At 38.3% G+C, this 12,545-nt stretch overlaps 1 protein-coding gene across 1 annotated transcript; it reads left to right on the forward strand.

The window, feature by feature from the left end:
- The first annotated feature begins 2,181 nt into the window (after positions 1-2,181).
- On the forward strand, positions 2,182-3,652 carry LOC143879780 (B-box zinc finger protein 32-like). The gene has a single exon (XM_077382350.1). The coding sequence runs from the start codon at positions 2,607-2,609 to the stop codon at positions 3,402-3,404; it is 798 nt and encodes a 265-aa protein (XP_077238465.1). The 5' UTR covers positions 2,182-2,606; the 3' UTR covers positions 3,405-3,652.
- Positions 3,653-12,545: the final 8,893 nt, after the last annotated feature.

Consider the following 12,545-nt stretch of genomic DNA (forward strand, 5'->3'; position numbering starts at 1 on the left):
AAACGCCCCTAGGTTATCTTTATCTCATTTCATAATCAATGGATCAGCTCATAATGTTCTATAAGATCAAAGGTCTAGATTGCATCCCCACTTTGTGGGACCCATATATTGACCGTTAGATCATCCTTGACCTTCAATGTAGAAGGTGAGAATTTCCAAAGAATTCAATTTTTTCTCGTGACTCGAGTATATTCGAAGAGAAGAACGCGGCAGTTGTGGAATAAAAAAGTTACGAAGACTGAAGATTTGAAATTGAAAGGAGTTGGAGAACAAAAATCATGTGGTTTGTGCGTCTGGAATTCATTCCATTTCACGCCCTCCGCATGTTACGTGGAACGGTCAAAGTCACAAAGTTTTGATGCCCATTGATTTTTCGACACGTGGCATTACAACGAACGGTGAATCGATTTGAAGTGATTTGTGTGGAGAGAGAAAGAGAAACGCTACTTTAAATAGACACTCGTATCAGATTCTGCCACGTGCCGGTACGATATTCGATAAAGGCACGTTGCCACGTCATCTCTACCTGGGTGTTTTGGGCCACGCGTGGATTCCTGGAGTAAAATGAACGCCAAAGTGCTCTTTCTGAAAGGACAGAAATGCCCTTAGATTTTTATGGACCAAGTTTTAAAAGTAGGACAAAATATTTTTTTTGGGGAGATGATAAATTCGTACCCCCTGTAGGATAATTCCACCCCTCTCTCATATTTGATAAACAAATATTCCATGATTTTTTTCATGGATTCAAAACATGTCCTTAATTTCCGAGGCTAAAAAAAAACATATTATATTGGGAATCTAAAAAACAGATGACTGCTCTTGTATTCATGGTTTAAAATTTTGGTTTCGGTAACCGTTTCGGACCCCACCAAAAACCAAAATTTCAGATTTCGCTGAAATTTGGTAATTTGGTTCCAAATTCCGGACCGAAATTCTGAAATTTCAGACTGAAATTTAGAAATTTTGGCCGAAATTTTGTACCACTTTTCGGTTTCGGTCCCCAGGATTTCGGTCGAAATTTAAAACCATGCTTGTATTTGATAAAGAAATAGTAAACTTCCTTTTGCCTATTTAACACCTTATACTGTAAATCTCATTATAGATATTACATATCTTCTCGGTCTTAATTTTTTCCATATCTATTGAATAATGTTGTGAAAAGATCTATCCTTGATGGAAACACACAATGAAAGAAAAATCCAACATGTATAGAGATCAAGACCATAACACAAGAGACATGCACATACATAGCTGAGAGATGTTTACTCAGAATCTAAAAATCTTGTAAAAAGAAGGAAACTTATCCATTGGAAAAGAAGAAGAAAATGGTTTTCTCACAATCTAAATCCAAGGATTTTTAGACAGACACATAAAGAGATCCATTGCACTTGGTCCAACCATAATTGGATGGTCCTAGAAACTTTATAAAATAAGGGGTCTTTAGGAACCCACCACATAAAGAAGCTAAGTCATTTCATTTTTGTCGGCATCGATAAATCTTATAGTTTGGGTGTACATATGGCACCGGACAAGGATCACGTGAGTCATCTCATGAGGATATGTAAAATCGACGGTGGTGATCACACATGTAGGTTAGGTGGGGCCCAGGATTGATCATTAAGATCATATTTTAGCAATAATCGTTTGGACATTGGCACTCATCATTTTTATTAGTTAAGAAGCACATGTTATTTGCTGATTTTTCTGCAGCTCTCTTGTTTTCATTGGCAGAGAAAATTCTTTATTTTGGAAAATATTTTCATGGGAACGTTTGGCAATCATGAAAAACTATTCTATGGAATATTTGTGGGCCCAATTGTGAGAATGAGAGGAAGAGAGCTGAGAGAGCTCAGAGATGGCTTGAGAAAACCCCAACAAAATAGTTATGCTTGTAATTTCTATCAAGTTAGAAGGGTAATTTTGTCATATAAATTAACAAGCGCCTCGTGCGAGCTTCACGCATCTGATACGCATCTATGGTAAAATCCATCCACGTGTCTTTTTCCTCTCGGTGGCTTCGATTCTTCGTGGAGAATTTCATCAGCAGCCTGTGGGGCCCACAGTTGTTGAGCGGATATTTGGAAAGTGCGGGCCCCACCCAAATAAAATAACAAGAAAACAATAAATACACGTAATACCACAGAATTAAAAAAATAAAAAATTATTCTGATTTTTGTTTTTGAGTCGTTCGAGAGAGAGACGAGGTTTTGTGGACAGGGAAGAAGCTCGAGAAGGAGAGGCCGAGCTCAGCGTATATAGGAAGCAAAACCCTCATTTATCTTTTTCCAAAACCACCTCTTCCCACATAAGCGGTTTTATAAAACCACTTACGCTTTTACGAAACTAGTGCTGATTCTCTCTCCTCTTTTTCCTTTATAATAGCAACTGATAATCCCGTTAGAACCGCCCAAACCCTAAGATTCATATTTTTTTTCCCGCGATCTGCCGGAATTCGCAGCCGGAATCCGGCTCATTTTCGAAACCGATCCGAGGCTTGATCGCTGGGAAACTCCGTAAAGGTACGAGATTCTAATCCTTCCGGAGCCGAGTTAGGGTTTTAGTTTTATCCTTTTTAGGTTTTTCTTTTTAGGTTCTAGGGTTAGGAGATGAAATCTAGGGTTTGCGAACTGTGTAATGGAGAAGCTTCGGTTTATTGCGTGTCGGATTCGGCTTTCCTTTGCTTTGATTGTGATGCGAGGGTTCACGAGGCGAATTTCTTGGTAGCTCGGCACGTGCGCTTGATTTTGTGCTCTAGATGCGATGGATTTGACGGGAATCGGTTGTCCGGTGTCGGATCTCGGCCGATCCGATCTATTTGCCTGTCTTGCGTACCGGAATCCGATAATTCCGATTCATCTTCTTTATCTTCCTCGTCTACTTGCATCTCCACCGCCGAATCTTTCATCGCCGAGACGAATAAAAAGAATATCGTTTCTCAAGTCCGATATCCGAATATCGGAAAAATCGGAAAAATCGCCCGTTCCAGTTCCGTTTCGGAGATTTCCAAAGAATGCTCGAAAAAGAAAACCCTAAGATCGAGAAAGGAGATGATGAAGATGAACGTAGATCTGAAGGCCGAGGGCATTTTGGTAAATTGGTACCGGAGGTTAGGGTTAAAGAGCAGTGGCTCCGTTCCTCTCGCACTCCACGCTTTCTCTATCTGCTTGCAGAAATTTACCGCTTTGCCCTTCCGTATCTGCTTAGCTTCCTCCCTCTGGTTCTCCGCGAAGCTCTGCGAGACACGTGTGCCGTCCACGTGTCAGCTTAAGAAGCTCGAACAGTGCTCTGGTGTACCTGCAAAACTGATTTTATTGGCTGAATCGAAGCTTTCTCGGATCCTAAAATTGAAGAAATCTGAAGAAGAAGAAGAAGAGGAAGAAGGTTGGGCCGAATGCTCCGATTGATCTCGAGGATTCTACGTTCGACACGTGTGTGGCTCTTGGTTCGTCTCTTTAGTTAGGAAAACAATTGAGGAGGGGTGTGGTGGGAAATTAAAAATTGAAGGGCATGTTTGTAATTTTTGTACGTAAATGTTTGTTTTTTTTAGTGGTGTGTTTTGACTTAATCTCTGTCTACATGTCTGTGGCTTTGATGGAGTAACAATCTTTGAATCATTATGTTTGTTTTTTTAAGTATTATTATTTTTGAGACAGTAGGTGCACATCTTTTTTTTAATATTTTTCTCGTGGTTTTCGAAGCATCATTGAAAATTAAATTGCTATTATAATGTGTATTAAATTAATATTAAAGGAAAATGTGAGGGCTAGGTTTCTTTGGGGTATTTGTGGTTATGCTTTTAAGTTGTTTAATCAAATGGCTGTAAATTAAAGTTTATGTGACATAGTTTAATTTGTTTTTTTATTTGACTGGTAAGGAACAAAGACAGAAACCTACCAACCACCAAAAAAAAAAAAAAAAAAGGGAGAAGGGGGGGGGGGATTTGAGTGGGTGAATATGAAAATTTTTCATTTTGCTAGAGTCCATCGCAATAGGCATGTCGTGGATGGTCTGTTGCATGTGAGAGCAGCCACCTCATTAATGAAAACAAAATATGTTGAAAAGTGAGCCTGTGTGACTGCTCTCACATGCAACAGACCATCCGCGAAGGATGGAAGCTATCATATCCGTTATATATATTTTTTTTCAGACGATAAAAAGAGAATATATTAAGAGGTGAACCAATCTAGTTCAAAACAAATTACAGAAAAAAAGAAAATACAAAATCATGGAGAGAGATAATCAAACCGCTCCATACTAGACTTAAATACACCACCCTTTGCTAGGGAGTCAGCATCTGAATTAGCTGATCTCCTACATGCCTAAAGGTTATAGACGAGTCAAGAACTAAATCAACAAGTTCCTCAAACCAAATCCCTTATTAATAAGGCATTCTTCATTCTCAGTCTTCGAATTTCGAAGCAAGCAGCATGGGCATAACGTAAATCACTTGGAGTGACTCCACTTCACTCTGTGAATTCAACACAAATCCAAACCAAATCCTAGTCGAGAGTCGATAAGCAGGAGGAATAGGTTGGATTTGCCAAACACCATTCTCCTTTTTTTTCATTTTCAGTGACGAAAAAAGCACATACGCACTTCTAAGAAGTGTTAAAGAACACAACCCACATAGCCAGAACCCTTAAACAAGGCTTCATGCATCGAGGGCCTTTGATCATCGGATCATAGTGAAATCAACGATGGATGATCAAAGTGATGATATCAACGATAATGTACTGAATTCTGGTCACCAATCATATCAATAGACCCAATCAAACTCACGTGCCACAGAAACACGTCGAAAAAAAGTGGGTGTTAGGAAGCAGCCTGACAGCCAGTGTCTTCTTAGCATTTTCTAACTCTACTGAAAAGGAGTCTAAAAACGGGATAATTTATCATTTCCCAATTCAAATACCCACATATCATTTGGTGGTTCTTATCTTGTGCGGAGTGAAAGGTAAGAAGATATGAACCTCCTATCTCCGAATCTTCTATTTCGGGTGTTATAACATTACATAAATAGCTCTCAAGGACATCTCTTGTCCAACTTAAAAAAAGACACGGAAAATGGAAGAACATGTAGCATGGCTCTTGTTTGGTTGACACCCTTATTCCCGACTTGTCACCATTCGTCCCCTTCTTGTTATCCAAGAATCCTCCTAGCCCACAACCCTTTTTCTCACTTCTATAATAGGCAATTACGTTGTGGTACCAAGCTCACATGACTCGGCACATGTAATCCGATCTGATTTGATACTTTTGCCACACTTTTATTTTGTGTTGGATCATTAAATTTAATGGGCTCACCATGTTCCATGGTCCCTATTAATAGAGGATCGATGTCCTGATTTTTACTTTCAACCATTCATTTGCTAGTAGGAGACGTGGTTGATGTGATAAGGCCCGTCATGTATTTCATTGAAGGTGGACCATTAAATAGACCCAATCAAACTCTGTTTGGTTGCTGGGTTTTTTTTGTTCCCAGGATTTATGTGGGTAAAGGTTTAGTGGTCACATCAGCTTTTTCTTGCTGACATCAGCAAAATCTTGTCTTGAAAAGGGTGTTCTCTCTTTCTCTCTCTACCCTCTCTCTCCACTCATCATAATATCTTTCTCTAATTAATTTTGTCCCATCTTTTGTCTCCTACCTTTACCCACATAAATCCCAGGAAAAAAAAAAAACCCGGCATCCAAACAGAGCATTAGGGGTGTCAGTGGGCCCAGATTGTTCGATGGATCCAAAGGGTACGAACTTAATTGGACAGGAATTTTGCATAGTGGCTAGATTTGTGTGGCAACATTTTTTTTTTAATGGTATTGTGAGAAAGTATATGGTGTAAGGGCTTACAACAATAAGGCCTTTGAACGGTGGAAAGTACATTTGATCCAACAGCAGCTCATCAAAAAGCTCAAAAAGTGAGTTGATATCAAGGGCGGTACCCCTACCGTATTGTTGTAAGCCCTTACACCATATAAAATCTCTAGTATTGTTAGGCAAGATTTGGATCCATATATTGTAGTTTGCTAATGTATAAAAATTCTCTTCATATTATAAATGAAAGAGCATTTCTCAGGGGTATTTTTGTGATATAAAATCTATAATCAAAACTATATTTCTTCCTTTTGAATGACTAAATCACGAGTCAACTAACCACTGTATTTTAAGCTAGTGTGTAAAGAACTCTCTACACATATGTGTAGGAACCGTTTTCTCATATATATATATGAGAAAACTGTTGGTGAGCTTAAGCGCACCATTTTTTTGGTGTACTTAAGTTGTTATAACGCCTCACATTGGTGCGCTTAAGTTATTATAGAGAGAGAGAGAGAGAGAACTGTTGATGCGCTTAAGCTCACCATTATTTTGGTGCGCTTAAGTTGTCATAACGCCTCCCATTCGTTTAAATGTTTGGTTCCCGCTGGGTCCTGCTTAAGCGTACCAATGAAAGGCGTTATAACAACTTAAGCACACCAAAAAAAATGGTACGCTTAAGCTCACCAACAGTTTTCTCATATATTTATGTGTGTGTGTGTGTGTTGTGTGTTTGTTTCTTTCTTACCTCTCTTCTGTTCGCAGAACGGTAAGCCCCAACCTGTTAGGCCCAATACAGTTTAGATTATGACATGAGATTGTCAGTCCAAAACCTATCGTTGGTGGACTGACAATCGGAGGTCATAATCTCAATCGAACCGGGCCTAAGTTAGGCATTAATCTAACCTGACAGGCTAAATGATTGAAAGCCGGTCATATTAACTTTTTTGCTTACAAGCATTATTTTACTTATTTAGAAGTTTATATTAATCGGAGATGAGAGATTGATTCGACAGAATAAACTGCGTGGACACTCACCAATAGTGATTATGACATTCTAACTTTTTCCAAATTCTAATCGTGATTCGTGAACAACGTAAAGAGGACTCAAGACCCCCTTCAACCATTCATTTCAAAATAAATTGTCCCCAGACACTGAAAGTAGGACCTGGGGAACATTATGAATGAGAACAGACGGACCATGAATTGGGTCCATTCACACCTCTGTGGACCATTAATCATTTTTCTTATTAATTCCCATAAATGAATATGCAATAGATATATGTGGGGTATAAATTTGGCAACAAATGAGCACGTGCCAAGTACCGCGAAAGCTTAACGTGACTCTAATGTTATGACACATGTCCCCGATGTTAACATCTGAGTGTCATGATCAAGCACGCCTACATCATCTATCAATTTTTATTTTATTCCATTTCTTCTCAAAATTATGACATTTTCTATTAGACACTCCCTAAGGCTCTGTTTGGTTGCAAAAAGTAGGGAAGACGGCTGAGCATTTCTATGAATATGAAATACCAAATGTTGTTTGGTTGTCATTTTTTAGCTCAAATCTCATTGGACTTCTAGACATGGAAGAGACATAATTATTAGCTTTTGGCTTAGGTGGCGCCTATGTGGCGGGATTGTCCCCTCCCCTACTTTTCCAATGCCAAACCTTGTTTTTGGTAAAATTTAGAGGGGAGAAGAGTAGAATACGAAATGCCATGTGTAATCATTACTTTTTTCTCTCTTTCTCTCTCCTCTACTATTTATTTTGTTAATGACACCCCTCCATTCTCCCACATGCTTTGACATCTAACCAAACACACTACCAAAATTCCTCAAAATTCCCTCTAATCTTCTCAGACAAGTCTACACATATCCCACCCTTGTCACCTCCTTGCTGACTACTACTTCCACTAAAATCTCATCTAACCAAACAGAGCCTAATGAATTTAGGGAACATCGCCAAATATGGTCCTCAATTTCCCACATGGCATCATTCGACGTGCCTAGATGCATGGTAATACTACACTCTGTGATGTGACTATATGGCTCTTGGCCGACACGCGATGTGGCTCGCAGAGTGCTACCATTTTTATGTGGAGCCCTATATTGATGTACTATGTATGTGGCTCTCAGAAAAGGTCAGTGATGTGGGAAACCTAAGACTGAAAACCTATGCCACCTGTCATATCTTTGATAGTATGTAGCCTCTCTTCTTTTTTTTCATATAATTTTACGTTCAAAATGGATTTGAAGTTAAATATGATTATGACAACTGATTGTGAGTCCAAAAACCGATTATCGGACTGTCCAACAATCGGATTCGGACTCAATATCAGTTCTCAAATCCAAAACAAGCAGGGCCAAGGAGTTCTTATGTATCATGTGATGGTTCTTTTGGGGACAAGGCAGGAAAAAAAAAGGTGCAACTTACAAAAAAGAAAGAAAAGATGGTAGTTGGCTTGTGGGACACACTACAATTTTGAGGATTATCATCAATGGAATGATCTCAACCACAAGATTAGTGGGTTTTTTTTTTTTTTTTTATATATGAAATGTTGGTAATTTTGTTTTTATATGTTCATGTGTAGGACACCAATTTAGTAATTATAATTGTAGGAAAATTTTCTGTGGTGAGGAAGGTTGAGAAACACAAGGACCACTCGATAAAAGGAAACTTTTCTTCCCAATTAAGGAGAATGATAACTGGATACCTTATTTTGATCATGGAACTCCTTGTTTTTTTTTCATGTTACACTCATTCGCGGTGGATGTTGATAGCTTTTTAGAAACAGGAATGCTGAACTGAAGGCCGCCCTTGAAAAAAAAAAAATACAAGCTACAATGGCACTATATTGGACCATCTCATGAAAGTGCATTTATTATTATCTTATATTTTTCTGTGTGCCATTATAAATGCACTTTGGTGAGATGGTCCAATTGGGGCGCCCCTGTAGGTGGTTTTTCTAAGGGCGTCCTTCAATTTAGGTCGACAATTACCCCCCGATTAGTACTAATGATTAATTTTTGAATCCCACACGGGGCATGCATATGCAATCAAGACCGTTGATATTGTGGAATATCATGGGGCAACCCAAATAATCCTGGTCCCTTGCCATACTAACATCCCATGCAAAAGATAAAGGAGGACTACTTAGAGAAATCCTAAATGATGCTTGATAGATCAAGGGTATCAAGGGCCTAGATTCATCCGATGACGTTCACCCTAAATCCAAATGGGCTCTAGCCATTTATCATGTAAACAAGCTGGGTTGAACCCCCAAACTAGTGGTTGCAACATGAAGCCCTGGGTTCATCTTGTCCTTGAATTAATCTCTAGATTTTTTGTAGGCTACTCATTTTGGCATCGACAGTCAAGCTTCCAAATGTGTGTCCAATAGTCAATAATGAGGATTGAAAGAGGGATTCTGATGCAAGGCTTTAGCTTGAGAACAGAATTTGGCTTCATAACACCTTGGAGGAACTTCCTCTGTAATGACGACGTGGCCCAGTAAAGGACCGCCCCATGGGGATTCACTCAACAACATTGTTCTTCATTGTAGTATATTGAAGTGAATGCATGATCGATCATGACCATCCATGTCCTGGGCTCCATCCTAGATCTCATGTGAATCGAAGATCAACCTCCATCCTAGATCTCATGTGAATCGAAGATCAACCTCCATCCTAACTTTATCTACAACCCTTGGGTCAGAAAATTAGATTGCCCAATTGAAATATTTTGGGGCCATTAGAAATTCAAGTGAATGGTCCACATTGATTGATCATAGGTGGACCCACCTGTGCAACCAAGATGGGCACATTGTATCGGTGTTAGATTTTAATCAGCTTTAATGACTTGGCAATATAGTGTGAGTGAATCGCCATGTGGCGGTATTTTACTTGGCCACGTCGTAATTATGGAGGAAGTTCCCTTGGTTCCTCCAAGGGTTATGGTCCTTGACGTGAGGATTATACGCTAAGACTAGTTGTAGTCCCGTGCGCTGCACGGGGCGAAGAAAAATTAGTATTCTAAAAAACTATCTATAACCCTCTCTCTATCTACGGAATTGCAATTTTTTTTTTTAATTTCGTGTGTATCTATTTATAGAAGTCCAATAGGCATTACTCTCCATAAATATAGCGTGTATCTAATCTATACACACAACTTTTATGTATCGTCTCTTTTAAGAGAGAAAAATATACATGCCAGTTCTCTGTATAGGCCCTTAATTTTAGGCGATATTTTCATTCCTTGATTTTAGCTTTTTTTTCAAATCCAAAATAAAAAGCATATTTTACTATTTTAAGAGATTTAATCTGGAGAGATATTATTTTAATCAATCCTTAATTTTTGGCAAGTTTTCCATTCCTTGATTTTAGGCGTTTTAAATTCCGGGTGCCACATCCCCTTAATGCGTTATTAAATTTCGGAATGCAGTGGGGGTGACATGTGGCGCAGCCTCAGCTTCCCACATTCAGCTTTACTTATATATATATATATATATATATATATATATATATATATATATATATATATATATATATATATATATATAATCTGGAGAGAGATTATTTTAATCAATCCTTGATGTTAGGCGTTTTAAATTCCGGGTGCCACATCCCCTTAACACGTTTTTAAATTTCATTATTAAAGTTACGTGTGATAGAGGAATATGGGTAAAACGGTGTGCCACATCCCCTTAATGCGTTCTTAAATTTCGGAATGCAGTGGGGTGACACGTGGTGCTGAGGCGTGGTGCATCATCAGCTTCCCACATTCAGCTTTACTTATATCTATCTATCTATATATATATATATATATATATATATATATATATATATATATATATATATATATATATATATATATAGATGAGGAAAATGATTGTGAGCTTGAGAGCCCAAACACATGGGTCCCACATTTTTTGTGGTGATCTAAACCATTCATTTGCAAGGCTCCATTATAGATAGGGTGTGTACCAAAAACCAGCTCCATTGGATCATCCTATCCCCTCCAAAAGCGGAGGGCAAAAATGGACAGATTTGTGACAAACGGTGTCTGTCCATTTTGCCCTCCACTTTTGGATGGGTTAGGATGAGTGTACACACCCTATCTATGTAAGGGCCTTTCAAATGATTGCTTTGGATCATCCTAACAATGTGGGCCCACATGTGTTTGGGCCCTCAAGCTCATATAAGCTATATGAGCTTCAAGCTCACAATCATTTTCCTCATAGATAGATTTGTGTTTTTTTTTCAAAATGACCAAAACACCCTTATTTCACAAAGTTTCCAAAGTGCCCTTTTCTCATACAAAATGATCCGCCCCGTCCGCTTAGTCATAACAAATGTCCAAAATACCCCATAAAAAGTATTTGCTAGGGAATTTCTCCGAAAGCCATTTGGGGTATCACTTTTGCAGCTGAGATCAGCTACACAGGCTCACTTTTTGGCAGATTTTGTCTATTCATTAAATTCTTCTGAGATGGCTGTTCTCTCCTGCAAAAGTAAGCCACGAAATGGCTTTCCGCAAAATGGCCGAGCAAACAAAAAGCCGGAGAAAATGTCAAGACCTTCTTTCTCGTAAAATGACCAAAACACCCTTGACTCGGGAAAAGGGACCAAGATACCCATTATTTTATAGAAGGGCTACTGATATTGCCCTTCCATGTTTTGATAATGGGATAAACTTCCCATGTGTTTTATCTTTGCAATTAGAGGCTGAGAGCTCTTTAAAATTGTAACATCCTTTGACAGCTTGATAAATAATATAAGATAAGGTGAGTTCGTTTCATTAGCAAAACATGGTAGTGGGAATATCAATAGCCTGTTAATATGACCAAACTACCTCTATCTCATAGAAAATTATCAAAACACACACATCTTGTGAAAAATAGCTAAAATGGCCTAAACTTATGTAAATAACCAAAATACCCTTTGATCATACAAATTACAAATTCCCTTGGGCCCGTTTGGATACCTCATATTTTGTATTTGGACTTGGAATTGAGTTTTGAATACAAAATGAGTAGATCTGCCGGATCATGTTGAGGGAGACAAAGAAGGAAGGGGGTTACTTCTTGCTGGAGGAGAGAGATTGAGGAGCAAAGAGGGTGAAGGAAACTGCCAGATATATGGATTTCCAATTACTTATTTCCACAGTATATTTGGAAATCTAAATTTTTTCACTGTCAGTCACTAATTTGGAAATCCAAGGATTTGATCTGGATCCAAATCACAACCCAAAATGGGTTGCAATTGTGAGAAATCCAAATCAAAATCTTCTCGGCATGGAAACGAGCCCTATTGCATAAAAAATTATTAAAGTACATCTCATGAAAAATTGACCAAAATACTCTCATCTCATGAAAAAATGGCCAAATTGTGTGTCACATAGGAAATGACCAAAACACCCTTAGTTGTAGGAAATAACGAGAATATCCTTATTTCATAAAAATGACAAAAGCACCTCTATCTCATAGAAAATAACTAAAAAAACCCTTATCTCATGGAAGATGATCAAAATACCGTGTTATATCGTGGAAACTCATAAAATTGACCTATTTTATAGGGTACTGATATTATGATCGTTTTTAGGTAGGGGTACTTTGGCAATTTTATGAGATGGGTATTTTGGTTATTTTTTTATGTAATAGGAATGTTTTAGTCATTTTAGATGAAGTTGGATTATTTTGGTTATTTGTTGGAGATAAGGGCATCTGGC

Source organism: Tasmannia lanceolata, unplaced genomic scaffold (assembly GCF_043159265.1).
Source record: "Tasmannia lanceolata isolate RefF3 unplaced genomic scaffold, GAP_Taslan_0.1 ptg000006l, whole genome shotgun sequence".
Classification (NCBI taxonomy): Eukaryota; Viridiplantae; Streptophyta; class Magnoliopsida; order Canellales; family Winteraceae; genus Tasmannia; species Tasmannia lanceolata.